Below are 19821 nucleotides of genomic sequence, written 5' to 3' on the forward strand. Positions count from 1 at the left end.
CAAAGTTGTGCCAGTGCTTGATCTCTGTTTTCAATGACAGAATAATTAAGCAATTGTGAGTCCCACAATGGTGTCAGGGTTGAAACACCACAGAAAGTACCGATGACCTCTCTTTTCCCCATCCCCATGCTTGAGTTAGCAAGAATTTGGTGAGTCCTCTCACCTCAGGCAGACAGATTAGGGTTGTGTACTACTACCTCTTTGGGACAAAAACTTTCTGGTGTATGAGGGGGAGGAAAACAATCCTTAAAAGCAATCTACTGATGAAGATAGAAGAAGGAAAGGCCAGCTTGGTCCTCCTCCTTTTGCAACATGCATAGGAGAAGAAATGTGGAATTGAGAAGCTAAACACTCATTCAAATAGTTGAAAAATCTGTAGAGTGGTCCATAGGGAGAAGATGGTAATTGTTGGGACCTCAGAGTTTGGGTCTTAAAAAAATCCCAAACAACAAAAAAACACAAAGCCCTCAAACTATTAAAGCCTTTATAGGTAAATTTTCTGACTAGGATAGGCCATTCCAGTTCCTCCTGGAGGATAACCTCCTCCTTCCACAATTTTTTATCTTGTCCAGATAATTCTTTCACTTGGGATGCCTAGTTAGTCCCTCTGAAAACACCTCACCGAGGTCTGCCTTAGATGGGAGGTAGGTTGTATCTACCTGAGGAGACGTAAATGGACTCTGAAGTTGGCTACAGATCAGCAGCCATGTGCCTGTGGGGAGCTGGCAAGGTAGTTAATAAAGGAAGATGGAAGGAAACTGTGCTCTAAATACAGTTGGCTAGTCAGGGACATGGGAATGCTGTCTCTGGTCCTGCCTACACAGCTCCCCCCTGTAGCCGAAATGAGCAGTGGCAGATCTCCATATACACTCAGCACTGGTAGGATCCAGCATCAGATTGCAATGAAGTTCTGGGAAGAAAGGGAATGGAGAAAGAGAGAAGTCCAGAAGCATTGACCTAGTCACAGGGGAGAGAGAAATGGCTTCTTTTTAGAGCAAACACAACAGAAATTACCAAGGAAGGAAAAAGGAAGTGGAGCTGGACTGAACTGGAACAGATGCAAAAAGTTAATTGGCAAAGGTGACACAAATTTAGGTAAAAACCTTTTAATGCAAATGCATTTTAAACTTGGCGCTTCAAGCACTAGCAGCTCTCTTTTTTGTCTTACACTTCAAGTAGGTAGCATTCAGCTGAATCTATCAGAGTGGAAAGATGTGTGGCCTCCTTGTTTCACAGCACAGAGATGTAGTATCTGCTGCCTACAGCCGAGTTACTTCTGTTTTCACAATACCCAAGAGAAAGAGAATGTCATCTTTATTATTTTATTTTTCTGGTTTTCTATGTATAAAGGTAGTTCCTGATCACCCTGCTGGGAAGCTTTTTGTTGTTGTATGTGCTTTTTTAAAAAGTCTTAACTTCTGTTTTCAAATTCTATCAAAAGACTACCTTTATTTCCCTGTGAAGAAATCTGAATTACATCATCCCTTCCAAAACTGAGATATGTTATACCGTTATCAGAGCAGAACTAAGGAATGTGATTTATTTCTTTCTCATGGTTCCCTACAGAGACAGTTTTACAATGTGTATTTCCTGTGTGCCCATGTTCTTCCAGTTTAGCAACAGTCTGTCCCTGAAGCAGCAATCTTTATTACGGGACTGTCATTTTCAGTGCAAGTGCATGGTCCCACTGTTGCCTGTTTGTATCTTTTTCTTAATTGCCAAAATACTGTATAGACTCCTGAAAGCTTCTTGAAATCTCAATAGATACTGTAATTTTATCTTCATCTTTTAGAATCAATTTGGTTTGGTACAGATAGTTCATTGGGAATTGCTTCACTGGGCTTCCTATATACAAACTATTTTCTATATCCATTGTTTCAGTGTTCTGTGAAATGGTTTTGCTATATTAATTTATTCAGTTCAGCTCTGTATTGTTATCAATTTTTCTATTTTTATTTATAAACGTAGACATGCTCCAATGCCTTTGGCTTCTGGAACAAGTGATTTCTGTAGAATTTCTACTATCTCAGCACATGCTTTGTCTGTGAGTTTATCAAGTGCTGTCAAACTATGCAGCAGGTTATAAATTTTAGTCTTTTTGTGCTCCATAAAACTCACCTTTCTTTTTATGTCAGCTGTTATATCAGCTATTATATACTGTTCCAGTCCCCTACTAGGGGTGAGGGATGCTGTGAGACTGAACTATAAATCAGATCATTTTCTACCGAGGCAGTTTTGTTATCTTTTACATATATTTTAGTTATTCTTATTAAGCTAAAATGATTCTGAAAACAGGTATTACTTTAAAAACATTCAAACGTTATCTTAACATTCTCTTATAAGTCTTTTACCAGAATCTACAAAATCTGACAGAAACCCAACTTCTAAGGCCCTATCTTTAAGGCAGCACAGCAATCTTTCACGTGCCTCACTCACCATGGGTACACTTTCCCAAGACTTGCTATTTGGAAGCAACTAGAAGAAGGATTGTGTGGGGTTTTTTTCAGGGGGAGAAAAGAGGAGGAAGGGAGAGGGATCAGTATATGTGAACAACTCCCAAGTTCCCTGTGCCTAGGCGGAATCCTGTGAGTAGCATTTGCCAAAGATCATGGGAAAAGATGAGAGAGATTTGCCTGAGTGAAAGAGGTGAAAGAGATAAAAGATGACTAGCACTGGGTGAGTTATTGATGGACAGTTCTTAACCTACTCATATCATGTTCCTAGTGCCCTATTGTCTTGGTTTCAGCTGGGATAGAGTTCATTTTCTTCCTAGTAGCTGGTACAATGCTTTGTTTTGAATTTAGCATGAGAGGAATATCAATAGCACATTGGTGCTTTGGTTGTTGCTATGTAGTGTTTATCCTAAGTCAAGGACTTTTCAGTGTCTCGTGCTCTGCCAGTGAGGAGGTGCACAAGAGGCTGGGAGGAGCATAACCAGGACAGTTGACCCAAACTGGCCAAAGGGATATTCCATACCGTAGAATGTCATGCTCAGTATGTAAACTAGGGGGAGATGGCTGAGAGGGGCCCACTGCTGCTCAGAGATAAGCTGGATATTGGTCAGTGGGTGGAGACCTATTCCTTTCTTGCATTATTGATATCTTTATTCACTTTATTTAGTTCAATTATTAAACTATTCTTAACTCAACCCACAAGTTTAACCTTTTTTTGCTTATTTTCCTCCCCATCCCACCACAACTGGGGACAGGAGTGAGAGTGAGAGCACAGCTGCATAGTGCTTAGTTGCTTAAACCACACCACCTGATGTTCTCTGGTGTTTCACACAATGACTGGTTATTTCTTTAAGAGCAGGGCATGATGGCTAAAGAAGAAAGTTCAGGATTGTGGTCAGACTGTGCATCCCTAAGAGGTTTGTCTGCTTATTTCCTTTCCCCTCCCTTGTCCTCACATCCTCTTCATTCACCCTCACTGCTCCAGACAGCACTCATCTGCAGAAAAGATGCCTGCATGGGATTTGTTTTCACTCTCCCTCAGTCACTGGGATCACACAGCAGCTCTAGGGCTGGCACATGGTCTCTGGGGTAAAGGCAACACTCCAGCTACTGAGTTTGCTCTGTTTTTTGCCTACTGAACCAGTCAATGTCTGTGTCTTTCTGTTTGATCCTCAGAAGTTCATGGGCACCTGAGGAGTGTTCAAGCTTTCTTACTTTTCTGCCACATTTTGAAGTATATGATAACACATTTGATGATGTCCTTGTGGAAAAAGCCGTAGCACAGACCACTAAGAATATGGGAGTCCTTCTCAAAAACTGACCTGATCCTACAAGATATTGATTGTTCTCTGGCTGATGTCGGGCTGGAGGATGGTTGCTGTTTTCCCTGGGCACTCACCACCTCATAGGACTGTGCTCTTTAACTCCACTTTGTGATTATAAATTAAAAGGATGAGTGGCAGTGTCTTTTTTCTGCATCACTAACATCCTGTGTTTTTACACTGGTATTTATAGCTCCAAATTTCTTTGTCCCATAGTAATACTCCTGAGCCACTCTTCTCCTCCTATAAAAACTAATCAGTACAAGTATTGCTGATACTTAACCCCTTCCCTGAACTTACAGAGGAAGAAGACATTCAGCTCCTGAAAGCTGTAAAACAAAACGCAGGACTAGAGCACTGACCAATATCAAAGAAACCTTATTTAATTCACTTATCAGTCTAAGCTGATTCTTGTTAAAGAAGTTACAGTAAAAGATTTCTCTTCCACTCAGCTTCTGTCATGAGGCTGGTGACCAAAATTGTGTGTTATATCTAGGAACCCAGGCTGAGAGGGAGTAAATAGGGTGCAATTGCACGTAAATACCAGACACCACATGGAATATTTACAATAAAAAGTACATCAAGAAGGAGTTCAAAAGGTTCAATTTTTGGAAAGGCTTAATCCATTTACAGCAGAGAGGATGTAATAATAGGCATTTCTGTTTGCACTCTTAACCTTTTCCATCCTTATTTACAGCAAAAATTATAGCTATTCCTTACAGGCAGCCTAGGATTAGAATCTTATGTATTGCTAATTGTTTGTATATAATTCAAAATCAGTCATTTTTAGGATTTCTTCATTTTTCCTTTCGTAACATAAATGTTTGTAGTCAATGGGAGAGTGGTGAACTACAACTGGAGCATAGTGGTCTTTGTTTCTACTTGAGTCAGACCATGAAATCCCGTCTATTTTGGAACAGGGCATTAAAGATAATCTCTCACAAGTACTGATAGGCACTAAATAAAAATAGAAACTTATCACTATAAGATGTTTAACGTGGCCATTTAAAAGCTGTATTAGCCTGAGTTGTGGTCATAAGTAAGACTGAACCTGAGAGATAGAAATGTGAATAGAGACAGTTTCTCTGGAATAACATGGGGAACCAAGAATCGATACCAAAAGATGCCCCTGCTCAGATGCACCATTATTACAGCAAATTTATGAGAGAATGTCCATCTGGGCTGCTGAGCTTCCATGAATTCAAGAGACTTTTGGATCTTCCAGGGCTGGATTCACAGGGAGATCTATACTTAAAGCGAGTGTTTGAGATCTTTGATCTGAACCACGTAAGCCTTCTTTTCCTTATTTATTTTTTATCTCATGCTGTTGCCTTGTTTGTGAGTCGTAGCCTGCAGGGTCTTCTTTGTGCTCTGCTCCCAAAACAGCTATTGTGGACAGGATTGTCGTTATAGTGTACTAGAGGTGAAGAGGTGGGACTGTGCTTTGAGGGCTTGGAGTAGGACTTTTGTTGGTAATTTTCAGGGGCACTTAAAAAATGTCAAGAAACAATTCTGAAACTGAGATATAATTTCCAGCTCACTGGTTATTCTTCTATCCATTGCTTATCCTGTGCTTGTATATAAGCATATGAAAACATTGTTATGCTCAAAGTTACTGAGTTCTTACAACAATGTTAGGCAGAGGGGAAATATGGTCTGCACTTAACCAAAGATGAAGTACAATGTAGATAAATGGATTTGCCCAAAGTACTAAATTGAACCTGTGGCAGAGAGAAAAATGTAACTCAGATGAGGTGACCACACAGAGCGTACAAGTTACAAGACAAAACAGACTACTGAATGAAGAGGTCAAGCAGTTTCTCCTGGCTGTGTCTCTAATTTACCCTCCCTGCTACTGTAATGACTGCTTGTGGTTGCAATCAGCTCTCTGTAACGTAGCTGGCTCCCACACAGGCAATAGATATTTTCCTTAGCTGAAAACATGGTCATCTGGTACTTCTGTGTAGCACCTTCCACTAGATTTGGAAGACCTTAGTCTATGTGGCTGTGGAGGAAAAGAGCCTTTGGTCACCTTTAGTTGCTGTGGCAGTGGCCAAACACATTTATTATAGGAACCAGATGCTAATTGTTGCTTCTCTATCTGGTGTTGCAGAGCTGTGTCACTCTGCTCTGCAGGCAGTCATCACTCAGGTAGATCATTAGCCTGTGAGCATTTGTAAAGGTGTGCTAGGTTTTGAGAGGGTCAAGCTGGCTAGGGAAGGATGTCAGGCAAACAAAACTAAAACCGGTTTATTTGAGACACAAAAAAACCCCAGCAAGGAATAATTTAAGATGTAAGATTTATATCCTGGGCTCACAACAGGTTTTTACAGACCTTTACAGGTCTGTTGTGTTTTAATCTCTATTCAGTACAATTATTATATTCCTGTTACCATGTAGCCTTTTTCTAGCGTTGTTAACACTGCTCTGTTTTCCTAATTTTTTTTTCCTTTATTACCACAGCTAATGACGACTGTATTTCAGGAATACTTTTAGGAACAACCAGCATCAACCAAACACTTTTTAAGTACAGGGCTGTGATGCTTTTTATTTAATTAATCTGGGAATAAAGTGGCAAAGCCCAGCTTCTCAGGGCAGGAAAAAGGAATGGTTTATGGTTGTTGACGAGGTAAAATAAGATGATCTCTTTATTCCATACACTCACTTCTTGTCCTGTAACCTTTCTACAGCTTTTTCTCCTCCCCAGGACTTTTGGCAAAAATGTAGACTTTCATCCTGAAAAATGCTTTTTAGTTAAGTACAGTTGAAGAGTGGTCAATGGATGGCTGACTGGGAGTATCACACAGTGGTCTCTGAAATGGCAGCTGTGATAGTACAAAGGGGACAATATCCTTCTGTGACATTATGTAGAACATTTAGGCACTGTGCAGTATTAAACAGATGATAATCTTTCATCTCCAAGCCACAAAAGTTAATGGATGTAAGTGATTGCAAGCACAATGCACAAATTCAGAAATAATTTCGACATTTGAGTTTTTGCTTACATTCAGTTCCTTAGCACTATAACAACTTTTCTGGTATGTAGATCAAAATTTTGTTTCCTTTACTACTGTATTCTTGTCTGGTTTTTGCTTTCTAATACAGGGGTCATTATTCCAGTGAGTGGCAAAGTATACAAAACTTCTTGATAGAAATTATTTCCTTCCTCTTAGTAATACCCTCTATATAGAACTGCTGTTATAGTTAGCTACCATATTCACAGTCACAGAATATTCTGAACAAACTTGAACCTTCTCCCATGCTTCCCCCAGCTGACTCTTTGTAGATGTGTGAGCTGATCTTTTTCCTTTTCTAACCATGGTTTATAGTGAGGGTTTACGGTTTAAAATTGTTATGACGTCTATTGCTTAAGCTTATCATAAAAGCATATAATTTAGGGACTAGTTTACAGTTGATCTAAATCAAAAGAAACTCATGATGGAAAACTGCAGTCATTTAATGCGGTCCTGTGCTCTCAGCACAAAAGATACTTTTCTTATGTAGGCTTCCGTTTTCTCAGAATAGGAATCTGCTCAGAAAGCTCTGCTTTGTAGGCTTAGCCCTGAGATTAATCTACAATTCCAGTTATAGCAGCCTAATACCTCTTGAGTTAAGCTGGGGACATCCATGCTTGGAGGTATTCTATCATAGAATAAAATGATAAAACACTCATGGAAAGGTCTATAGACTTTCTCCTCTGTGTTTCATGTGTGCCCAGTTAAAAACCTCTAGCATGTAAGGTGTAGAATATTAACTTGCACTGTAGGACACCAATGGGACTGTGGCCAGGGGAGGTAATTACAGTTGTGAATTGCATTTCACCTCCTCATTAGCCTTCCTGCTTTCAGCTGAAGCCTGTTACAGACACCCTTCTCCTTCTTAGGATTGTTATTTTGAAAGAAAACAACTTTCCAGTAAACTGAAAATAGTTAAAAAGGAATTATGGCAGCATGGCAAGTTTTTTTGACAATTTGTGAAAGACCAGTCAAAACTTGCTTCACTCAAGTCTTCCAGATGAATACCAACAAGAATTCAGTTGCAAGCCAAGCCTTATCATTCCCTGTATTTCTTTAGATTGGAGATTTCCCCACTCATGGAAATCACTGTGACAGGGAGGGGTACATCTTCACAGAGCAATTCAGCACCGTGCAGAGATTGAGGTCATCTCTGTTCTTGGCAGCAGGCAGACCATGGAAGCTCAGAGCATTGCGCTAACCTACCATACCACAATGCTGCTGTGCTTCTATGGCTTCTTGGACTCAGCTCCTGTGTTTATATGTGTCAGAGTGTAGTACTGTGCAGGGAATCACACCTCTAGCTCAACAGAGTGCACTTGTTCAATGTACAAAGGCTGTTTCTGGTCAGGGCCTGTTTCTATGGGAGGTTAGGGACAAAGGCAGTGCCCTAAAAGCTTTCTTCTCAGGCAGATATGTAATTAAATGACCTTATATGCAGAGTACAGAGATGTCTCCATTTTTTTCTATATTTCTTAAAAACAAGGGCTATGTGTGAACACTTTTCAGCCCTCATTTGACCTCTGTGGGATGCTTTGCTAATAATTAAACAAACAAACAAACAAATATGGTAACAAAGTTTGAAAGCTGTTTTTTTCATTATTCTTAGTGGCATTGAAAAATAAAGATGCTGAATGTTCAGAACTGTAATTGGAAAGTTAACTTTCCTGGAGATTATCACAGCAAATGCAGGAGGTAGCATTTCAGCAAACGTTTTTGTTGATGACTCATACATTAATACTTGTAAGCATTATTTATATAATGACATTGGCAGTATAATAAATGGTAGGTTTATCTTCTGCCACAGCTTTCCAATGAAAACCTTCTAAAATAATGTGTTTATTAAAATACAAGTGTGTCCACATTAATTTTTTAAAGGACCCCCTTTATTAGATTTTAAAAGAGTCCCTCTTTAGGGAAAAATTATCTCAGTCTTCTTCACCCTTAAGCTGTTTGTAATACAAAAATGATAAATCTGCAATCACATACAAATAAATCTAATTCTTCCTACTTTTTTTATTACCTCTGCATCTCAGTCCACACATAATGGCATGCAGTCCTGGTTCATGCATCCTACTGATGAATTTTAGAGGGGAAACAGCTATGTTTATCTAAAATACCTCAGTAGTTGCCAAGTACACAGATGTATATTTAGTTTTCTCTGAGAATATGTATCGTATTTCAGAGCCATTATATCTGTCAAAATGAGGTTCCACTGATGTTAAAGGAGAAAACATATCTAGAGAAATACTGCCTGGTGTATCCATAATATAATTGGAAGTGTTAGTTGCTCTTAAGCAGAACTAAGGAAAAATTCTATAGCCAGCACTGCTGCTCTTTAACACTTATTCTAAAATATCTTCTTTCTTCATATCAGAAATGCAGATCATTGTCATTCACTCTCACTGGCTTGCAGATAGGTTTTGCCACTACCAAAAATAAAAATTGAATACTGTGATAATTGATTGATTATGTTCTTATGACCTGTGAAGGACAAAATTTCCATAGCCATTTATTGTGAAGATACTGAAAGATATATATACTGAAGATACTGAAAATGGGATACTGCTACTGTAGTTCCCTTACTGCTTCTTTCCTCTTTGATTGAAAATACCTACAGGAATATCTGTCAGTTGCTTTGTAAGAAAATTGGATTTTAAAAGGTAGGATTACTGTGAAGAGCAAAGAAGATTAATAGGTATTTGGCACTGGAGGAAAATTATGCAAGTTCAAGGATTTTCTGTTAACATTTATAAAGCATTGGACAGACCACAAACACTGTATTTGATACACTTCTTATGCCGAGATAAAGTTGGTAGATGCACAGAAATAGACAACTCCCCATAGATGCACAGAAATAGACAACTCCCCATCAGTTTTAGAAATCTTTAGAAAGGCATCAGTTGATGTCAATCTTTAACTATTTTTCTAGCTTATGCTTTTCATTTAAAATTTAAAGTAGTTCTCTGATAAAATAGAGTTCATCTGGCATAATTATGCAGATTAGAATGATAAAAAATATTTTTAAAGGAATCAATTTTAAAATATAAAGTTTAAAAGGGCTGTTTGATGTAGAACAGATAATAAGGAAAGCAAAAATGTGTCACTTCAATAGAACTTTGTTGTGTGTCAAAATGACTATATCACAATGTAAACTAAATCTCACGCTATTTTTTTTTTTCATGAAGAATAATTGTTTCCCTTCACTCCTTGTACTTTGCACAATCCTGACAAGCGTTGGGAGGGAGACCACCTTTCCTTTTATTTTTTTAACCTAGCTTCTTCCCCACTGTCCTGCTGTGTCTTTATAGTTCAGATTTTTGTGTAGGCTTTTCATCCCCTGATTTTGTGTTCTGGATATAAATAGATGTTATCTTCTTTGGTTATAGGGACATGAATATGATTAACCAAATACATCTTCTTTAGTATTGTAGTAGAAGGACATGAGAGTCATTTGGTCACAAAATTCTCTGTGAAACCAGTGGTTGCACCTCATATTCCATTGTTCACATTCAAATATTCACAAAAAGATGTAATATTTATCAGAGGTGTTTTGTCAATTACTGTAACTTATTCTTCATTTGACTTTCACTTGTTTTCTCCCTCCACTTTTTCCCCTTCTTAAGAACTGAGAGAGAGAAATATTATTTTCATCTATATGAGGCAATTAGTCTAGAGATTCTAGTGAAGACTTTATTTTGTTAAAGATTGACATGACCCAACTTTGCAAGGGTAACTTGGCACTATGTGCTAGCTGCCTTCCACATATTCACAGAAGGTAGGGAGAGCCCTTAAATGATGAAATAAAATGAGTGCTGGTGAGCAGTGCTTCAGAAACTACCTGGAATCTAAATCTTAAGTGTTTCCACCTCTTATGGCGATTAACTATAATGGCTCAGGACATCTTTGATAACTCTCCTTTGCTAGAAAATGTTATCTTCAGTTGGACTTCCTTTCTCAGACTGTCTTGCTCTGATGTGTCCTCTGAACCAGAAATAGTTGCTTTGATGTGAATTTTCAGGCTGCCTAAGGAACTGCTTAGCCTGTTGGCTGCACTCTTATATGTTTGCAGACATAACCAAAGTTGATACAATAAATTGGGTGCAATAGTAAATAGTTATGCAAAGCAGGAAGAGTAAGGATGCTCATCAGAGAAATATTTTCCAAACTTTCCTGAACAACTTTCCTCTTTTGTATCCTAAGTGATTGAATAGTTGTGCAAACAGAAGTTCAACAATACCCACACCCTTAGGGATGTCTTCAGCCTGAAATGACTCCCTGGACACTTTTCTTACCTTGCTGTGACCAGACAGTTTAACCAAGGCAACAACATTGCAGCAGCAGCATCTGCTGCTACACACTACAGCGTGGGGCCAAGAGCCACATAAGCTGATCTTGTGTCAAGGCAGGCTATGTTTTACATTATTCCTTCTCCATGGTTCTTTCGTTGGCCCAGCACATGTAGCACTACCACTTTGCCCAGAGCTGTCTAGCTCTTGCTTTTCCTTATTTTGAAGCCTTTTTCACTCTTGTAATTGCCTCCAAAAAGTCTCCACAACAAGAAATGCTTTAAAAATTTATTTTCTTTTCATGACAGTCATAGCTATTACATTGTAGTCATCAATAAAAACCTGTGTCAAAAAATTAATCAGCTTCTAAACCAAGGGTTAGAAGAAGATAAGAATCTAGATATGTCTTAGCCAGAAAGAATTCTTCTGTCAGAAGTAACAAAAATCTACAGCATTTATTTCCTGAAATATTTAGAGTTTTTGAAGGTGGCATGTAAAAATCCATTTCCCATTAGTTTCAGGCACAACCCAACAAAAGCAACAAAAACAACAAAGCCAAGTCATTTGTTTCTCTTTAATCTGGAGTAATGTTGCATAAAATTATCTCAAATATAAAGTAACTAGCCCGATTACTGTAAATGAGGAGGTTAAATTGTGCTTTGCTGTTTTCAAGGCAGTGTAGTTATATCATTTTTCTCAGCGTGCTTAAGTGCCTTTGAAAGGTGCAGTACCCTTTTTAAAAATTCTCTGCAATAGGAACTATGTTCTATGAATATTTCACCTGGTTCCACGAAGCACTATTTATTTATAGACTGGTCTAAGGAATATCTTTTTTCTGCTTCTGAACTACTTCATGCTCTTTTTATGTTCAATTTTGTATATTGATTCTTTTACTTTGCAAGGACTTCCCATGATTATTGGTGCAATTTCATAATCTTGTTTCCTACTGTTTTGGCACAGGACTCACTGCTCCAAGAATACAAACTTATGCTGTAATAATGTGTAATTATCAGCTGAAAGCCTACATTATCATTAAAATCATCACTTCTTTAATTTAAGTACAGTTGAATTCTTGACTGTAGGATTTGACATTATGTGTTTTGAGTTATGATCTAAAAGTTTTGGACCAGAGGTAAAAAATGCCTAATAGTGCCACAGCACTATCAAGCATAGAAGGCCAATTCTATGTGACATTAAAGTGATATGTGTCTCAGAATTTCCTTTTTTTTTTTTTCCCCTTTCAAAAAGATAATCTGGATTTCCAAGAAATTTTTCTCTTTAAAATTATAATTTCAAAATATTCAAATAGACAAGTCCTATTAAGTAATATACCCATTGAATTTTCCTGGATTAGTTTATGAGGTGGGGCAGCCCTACTCACAGTTGTCACCACCCCACTGAACAGCCCCTTCCTTGCCATCTGTGCACAGCGTGCCCAGGCTCACTGCATTTGCCACAGAGATTTGCTGCACTTGGGCAGTGGGTCCATCACACTGTAGACGATGCTTGGGCCAAAGACGTGGTTTGTGCGTGGTGCAAGGCCAGACGTGCTCCATCCACCCTTGCTTTGGCAGGTGGCTGTTGTGGGTCCCCTTTCACAGAAGGACACAGCACCTGAGACCTGCAGGTTGAGGAAGCCCAGCCTGCAGGTCCTGTATGAAGCTGCAATGCCGACTGCGTTGCATAAGAGACCTAGAGAAAATGAATTGCTGCCAAAAAGTACTGACAGTGAAAATCCGGCACCCAGAGGTTTGGTCAAGTGATTCTTTGGTGTTGTTTTTTTCTTTAACATGGATTAAATCTGTATCACATATATTTTTACTGAATGTCCTGCAGAAACAAATGTAGCAAAGCTCAATGTTAGTCGGTATAGAAAGGGAGGAATGTCAAAGAATGATGAAGTTCAATTTTATTTAAAAGTAAACTTCATTGTCTTTACAATCTCCTATCAAGCTGTGCTACATCTGTTCCTATACTCCTTGACTGTTTTTAAAACAAAAGAACAGGTTTAGAGTTGTTTCCTCCACAGTTACTCAGGGACAAAAATTGTTCATCAGACTGAAGCAACTACACTTTTCTAACATATTTCTTTGAAAATTTAATATAAGTGTAAACAAATTAGCTTGTACTCTCAGCTTTCACTGAGCTTAAAAAGCATTTGGAGTATATTACTACAATTACCAGCTAACACTAATTTTGTCACTGTAATTTTGTGAATAGGCAATGAAGATTAACTTTATACAATTAATCATAATTACTTTTTAATACTACATGTTAAATTATAACATATATAAAGGGGAAGTAATTTTAATATGAAAAATTCAGGAATCTACTTCTTTTATTTAAAGATGTTTTAAGCATTTTTTAAAAGCACAACTATTTTTTTCTATTTATTTCCTTATTAATTAAGAATAGAGCAGTAAGAGGTTTACATTTTCTTCTTTTTCCCCTTTATCATGTAAGTGTTTATTTGAAATATCAAAAGTATGCAAACATGACTCACACATTTGTTGGTGACAATGTTGCTGGTGAGCAACACTTTAAAATACTTCTTGCAGAAAAAACGCAGCAGAAATTGAATTATGTGTTTTTGCTAACTTTTTACTTCACTGAGGTCCTTTATCTAATAATATCAAGTTGTTTAGGCAGTTGAAGTATATGTGTGTAACTTTGAGGAGTCTTCTTGCATCCAGCCCTTGAGATTCTAAGGGCATTATATAAATGCACCTGACATAATCTGCCAAACAGAGCGTCTTTGCTGCTAGAAGATATATATATGTTTGATATACTTTTCCTGGAGGTTTGTCCTGTCACATTTTTGGGTTTGTCAAACAAGAAAAATTTGCTTGGATTATCAGCAAGAAATTTGCTGGAAAATGTGTTACTATGGTTATATTTTTTAGGGGTTTTTTCTCTTTTGCCCACTGCTCTGTTTTAGGTTGGGAAAGATGCTCCTAAAAGCACAGGCAGAGGCTCAAAATTAGAAAGCTGAACACCACCATCCAGGAGAGGATGGGAGAGTGCTAGGTCTTTCCAGTGCAGCCTTTCTGGGCACTGTTGTATCATGATGCAGGCTGAGCAGAGGGCACAGCCCAATGCCTTGGTGACTTCCCTGTCTCCCTGCTTCTCCAGTAATCTTGAAAGAAAATTGTGCATGATGGCAGGGAGTTGGGGGGTAGTGGTTAATTTTAAAGAAATAAAACTGCTTGTCTTCTTAACATTTAGGATTTCACCAGGTTTTGCCAGGGGAGCGTACAAGCCAGGACACATAGCTGGCTTTGCATTTCCAACTCCTCCAACACAAAGGTCCAGATAATTTCCAGGTCACCAGACCTCACAGGTGCTTTTCATCTGGGCAAAGCAGAACCTTGTGTAATAGTCTGGTCAATACAGCCTCATCTCTTTACATAACTGTTGGTGTGCAATGATTACGAAACCGCTTAACAAGTCTGCAGCTCCCAATTCCCTGCTTTGTTCTTCATCCTTACCTAAGAGTCTTTGCGTGCTGAGGTCTCCCCTGCCACATGTCAAATGCCAGCTTTATTTACATACAAAACTGGTGATTCTGGCCATAGCCTGTAGGGTATCTGGAGCTCGGTCCGAGCCTCAAACTCCAACATCAGACCCTAGGGATGTGTATCAATGTAACAGAGTTCCAAGTAGCTCCATATTTCTTCAGTAATGTGTATGCAAACTTTGAGGAATAACTGAAAGTATTAAGAAGGAAAAACAAAGCCAGGGTGGTTGGACTCAATGATCTGGGAGGCCTTTTCCAACTGAAATGATTCTATGAAATGGGGGAAGATGAAGTGAAGCAAAATGAATCCTCTAGATTTCTGGGGGCGGAGAAAGCAGTGTTATATTTGAAACGGGGTGCAGAGAGAGAGAAGCACATAGGATTAGCTATAAATTTCACAGTTATTCTGAGCTATTTGATCTATGCTTCCTCCCTCTGCCTTAAGAGGTTTAAGTAGTATTCTGAAAGACAGGGGGTGGGAAAGGAAGGTAGCTTAATGACCTAAGCCCTAGGTTGGAAATACCTGGACCATCTGTATTTGCACACTTATTAATCCCGATAAACCATTTGAGCTATTCTCCTGGTCTCAGGTTGAGTTTAGAGATTTTTCAGGAGAAAATTTTGGAAATAAGACACTGCTTATTGTGTATAGACTCTCGGTAGAGTCCTCCAAGTAAGACAATGAGGTCACTCACCATATGGTTTTGCAGGGACAGAAGCTGTCCCTTTCCCATGCGTGTAGCCACTGTGTGTGGCTGGACATGGCTGACTATCCCCGTAGCATTGTCACTGCCAGGAAATCAGTCAGGTAAGAGCTAGGCAGCCAAAACAGAAAGTCCAGATCACTCTGGTGCAAGCTTGGATAACCATGCTGTTTCAAATCAGCTATGAATTCATAGCTGACAACTCAATTATTTTTAATCTCTGTGGCTCGAAAGCATAAGGTTTTTGAAGGATCTGTGAAGATTAGCAATGCTATTCTGGGAATGGAAGGGTAATGCCCTCCTACAGCTCCGGTGTTGGGGTATTAATGGCCATCATGTAACATGATGGTCCCTCGCTGTTCGGCTTTGCCCTCAGAGAACACACAACTCTGCCCTCACCAATAACGGTGAGCAGCCTCCAGCAACGGCATGTAGACTGACATTCCAAAGCAAAAACCTCTCATAAAAAGAGAAAATTAAATTCCTTTCTCCTCAGGAGATCCAGTAACTAATGAAAAACTGAAATAGGCCCTGGACCCCAGGCAGGGGCAGTCAGAGCCAGTGGTGCCCTCAGAGCACTGAGGACCAATTTCATATCATCAGTGAACTTTCCTGTCAGTTTTGGAGCCTTCCTTTGTCTTTGTTGTGTGAATCAAACTGTTGCAAGCGCCTTAAAAAAGTCATTCATCAGCGAAAGCAAAGCAAGTTACAAAAGCACGGTAAGAAAGGGCACAAACACGTGCATGACTCCAATGTGTCCTTAAGCTTCTAGTTCATCCAGTCAAGATGTTAAAAGAATAAAAGGAGGTCTATGTTTTTATTAAGTCTACTATGTGTAGAAGAAAGTCCAGAAGACTTTGAGGCAGGTAAAAGAAGTTTTGAATGCATTTTTATTTTTATCTCTCCACCCCACTCCTCAGAGCTGCACTGGGAGATCTCTGTCCCTCTATTTTACACCATACCCAGAGGGGCACCCTGTGCCTCTGCCCATTCGGATAGGGGAGGGTGCAGGAATTCATCATCCCTACAGATGCCCGTGGGATCCCAGGGGGTTGTGCTGCAGACAAGGAAAGCAGGGCCAGCACTATCCAGACATTGCTAAGAAGCCCACACACAAAATAAATGCATCCATCACCCAAATCTGTCCTGTATCCTAAGCTGCTGAAATGATTCTAAATAAGCAGGTTTAACTACATTTAATAAAAATATTACAAATTTGCCCTTTGAGACAATAACAGGGTAAAGCATCAAAAGTAAATTATTTAAATAATCCACCACTGGTATTCAGTTCTGCTTATTATGTTGTTGGGATTGGTTTTACATTTTATTTTCTTACCACTTATTATTTTTAAAGTAGCCCTTTCCTTGTGAATTAATGACTTCCTAAGGAGCAACAGATACTTTACTGTGCATGCCTCACAGAGTGATGTTTTACAGAGCTCAGAGATACATAAGGACCTACCTAGATACTTGTATGGTGAATGATTATAGAGCAGCAGATAGGTAAATCAGCACAGCAGTATTCTTTTAATAACATCATAACACATTTATTGCATTATTTGTTGTACTCACAGAACCACAGGATGATCTTCACAGGTTCCTGTTATGATGTTTTTCATTATTTAATGCACTATTTTGAGATGTTACTATAAAAAGTGCAGTATTTCTGTTTATCTGAGAAAACCCTGTATATGTGCAACAAGATTGCTATCCTTTCGCATCACATAAACGTTTCTTTTTCTTCCTACAGTGTATTTTTTTTTAGTGTAGAGAGGAAAACCAGTACATTTCTCATCAATGTTTTTACGTAATGTTTCTTGTTCCACATCATGTAGGCAATCAGGTCTCTCTTCTCATTATTTCTATCTCTGGCGGACTGGCTGCTGGTTAACGTGTTGCCAGTGGTCTTTGCACAATTACAGAATGTGACTGGGGCTTTCTTGGTGACTACTGTTTCTCTCAGGTGTTTTTCAAAGGTGGGAGTTTTTTGACCTTGGCCTTCAGTCCCTTCTTACCAGATCAGAATTTCATACCCAAACACATTAAGATGGTTATTACATTGTCCAGACTTCTGATGTTTGTTTTGACAGGACAACAACAGTGACACTAAAATTTAGAAAGAAAGCAAACAAAATATTATTTTGAAAAAACCCAAGTGAAATGTAAAAAGAGAAAGAACAAAATTAATCTGGTCTTGGACATTTGGCAATCCTAAAATTAATCTGTAGTTTCAATAAGCAGAATGAAATGCAATAAAAAAGCAGCAATGTGAAATGCATCTAACCATATTCTTAATAGATACATCAAATCAGATGATGGAAATTTAATCAGCAAATTACATTTTGTCCTCCAGCAAAATAGTTTATGAGATCCTTCTTGAAATAATACTTGCAAAAAATTGAAATTCAAGCTGGTGTGCTAAAAAGAAGCATAAAGTTTGTGGTGCGTGATATGTCGTTTTTTGTAAAGCATCTGCTTTTAATACTGGGTCTAATTTTGTTTGAAAATTACATGCAGTTACTGTCAAATTTCATTTAATCCCAAACAGTGGTTGAACGGTGTCTTTGCCTTTGCTGTGTTTGTTGTGCTTGCAATTAGAGTAAAACCAGCAACCACAAGAGAACCTGCAGAGTCTGGGAAGCAAAGGTCAGCCTGCACAAGTTATGCATGCAGCTTTTCTTCATGTACACTGAACCCAGTGTGTCTGAATACATTAGATTTATCTCTGAGGTGCCACTCTGCCAACAGCCTTGCACAGAAATCAAAACAAGCACTAGGAGCTCTGACCCAGATCAGCATCATGTGGACACAGCTCTGAGGAATCTGAAAAGAGAATGAAGGAGAGAAAAAAGAGCATGGACTAGGCAGATAGATGGGTGGGGACAGATTTATGTTTGTTTTGGTTTGTTCTCAACTGAAGGTAGACAGCAGAGCTCTCAATCTCAGCATCTTTTAGCCCTTGTAATTTCCTGCTTGTTGACATTTTTTGCGTGCTGTTCCTTTACACCAAAATATACTGATAGTACTTAGAGATCTTCAAAAGACATGTCAGGTGTGGCACTTAGGGACACAGTTTAGTGGGGGATTTGAAAATGCTGAGTTAACTGTTGGTGATGATCTTAAGGGTCTTTTCCAACTTCAGTGAGTCTATGATTCTCCTTATGGCAATGAGTCACACTGCAAGCTTACAGGACTTCTTTTCCTTCAGTAAGTACTGAGGATAGATTAATGCCTGCTGATTGCAAAACCTCAACTGGCAAGATGTGTGTTGATATATGAAAATAAAAATAAGCAACATGCTAAACCTACTAGACACTCATCCAACCTTCTCTTTTCAGTCCTAGGCCCTCTGAAACTGATTACCATCTTTCCAAGGTTTTCCAAGCAATTGGATTCTGACCAACATAAAGATCACAACACTAAATTTACCAACTGTTAATTCCTTTATATGCACATGGGAGACAGTTGGAGCAAGCACTATCCAAATTCAGCAACTGTTTCTTCCATCCTAACCACATTTTTACAGAATCAGAAGAACCTGACTATAGAGGCCTGTCCCTGACAGCTTCAGAGGAGGAGGCAGAATTAAATCAACCTGAAATGCACTTTCTCTGTGCATATCCCCAATCCTCAATATTTAGACCCTAGTTTATTACTTGACAGCTTTATATCCCAAGCAAAATATTCATCTGAGAGACCTGATGTTTATATGGGTAAACCACAGTTCATGGGGTTCGTGCCAGGTTATTATTATTACATGATCTCTCAGATGAATAACACCTGGGACAGCTCTGCTGCACTGGAAATCATACGTAGTTCTGCAGTATGGATGTAAACTACTATGCTGTAGATACCTCATCAGTACCAAACCAGATATCCCAAACTCCCCCTTTTTCCCCTTTTGTGGCAGTTTGCCACAAAACTGTTTCTTTTCTCCTCAAAACCTGTCAATAACAATCACACAGAACAGATTTCCCCCTCGTCTACACTGTTCCCAGCTTTTAGGGGAGAACAAAACTGTCTTTGCTAACACCTCTTCCTATAGATCTTCCACTTGAGCATACCCTTTTTTAATACAACAGGAGATTTTTATCTTAAGGTGCTTCATAAATCAATGTGTATTGTAGTGAATTTTATGACCCGTTTCTGTACAATTGCCAGAATTAACTGAAAACCAGCATTGTTAAATAGATGTTTGTTGTTTTTTTCTCTCTCTCTCTCTTAGGATGGATTTATAGACTTCTTGGAGTTCATAGCTGCAATAAATTTGGTTATACGAGGGAAAATTGATCAAAAATTGAAATGGTATTTCAAGCTATATGATGCTGATGGAAACGGATGTATTGACAAAAAAGAACTACTAAGCATATTCGCGGTAAGCAAGTTATGACCAATAGCAAGAACATTTGACATAGTGTATTGTCCCTGAAACAGTGGTTCCTCACGTCCTGTAAGTGGATTGTCTGTACTTTACCTAATGTTTTACAGTTGTAAACCCAGAATTTACAGCGGCTAGTGACAC

The 19821-nt window shown here is 38.7% G+C and overlaps 1 protein-coding gene across 6 annotated transcripts in view; it reads left to right on the forward strand.

Annotated features, from left to right (window-relative positions):
* The window catches only part of GUCA1C (guanylate cyclase activator 1C), a 67947-nt gene that overhangs the window by 40086 nt on the left and 8040 nt on the right, over positions 1-19821 (forward strand). For 4 of the 6 annotated variants that reach the window (XR_007631005.1, XR_007631006.1, XR_007631007.1 and 1 more), the window contains one exon: positions 19525-19654. Coding sequence is in view for 2 of the 6 variants with exons in the window: in XM_050333351.1 (XP_050189308.1) it covers positions 4871-5062; positions 19525-19674 (342 nt within the window). In the remaining 4 variants the exon portion in view is untranslated. Of the gene's footprint in view, positions 1-4870; positions 5063-19524; positions 19675-19821 lie in introns of those variants that run through there. The other 2 variants (XM_050333351.1, XM_050333350.1) reach the window with 2 other exon arrangements.

This window comes from Myiozetetes cayanensis, unplaced genomic scaffold (assembly GCF_022539395.1).
Source record: "Myiozetetes cayanensis isolate MyiCay16 unplaced genomic scaffold, myiCay2020 scf5-8, whole genome shotgun sequence".
NCBI classification, from domain to species: Eukaryota; Metazoa; Chordata; class Aves; order Passeriformes; family Tyrannidae; genus Myiozetetes; species Myiozetetes cayanensis.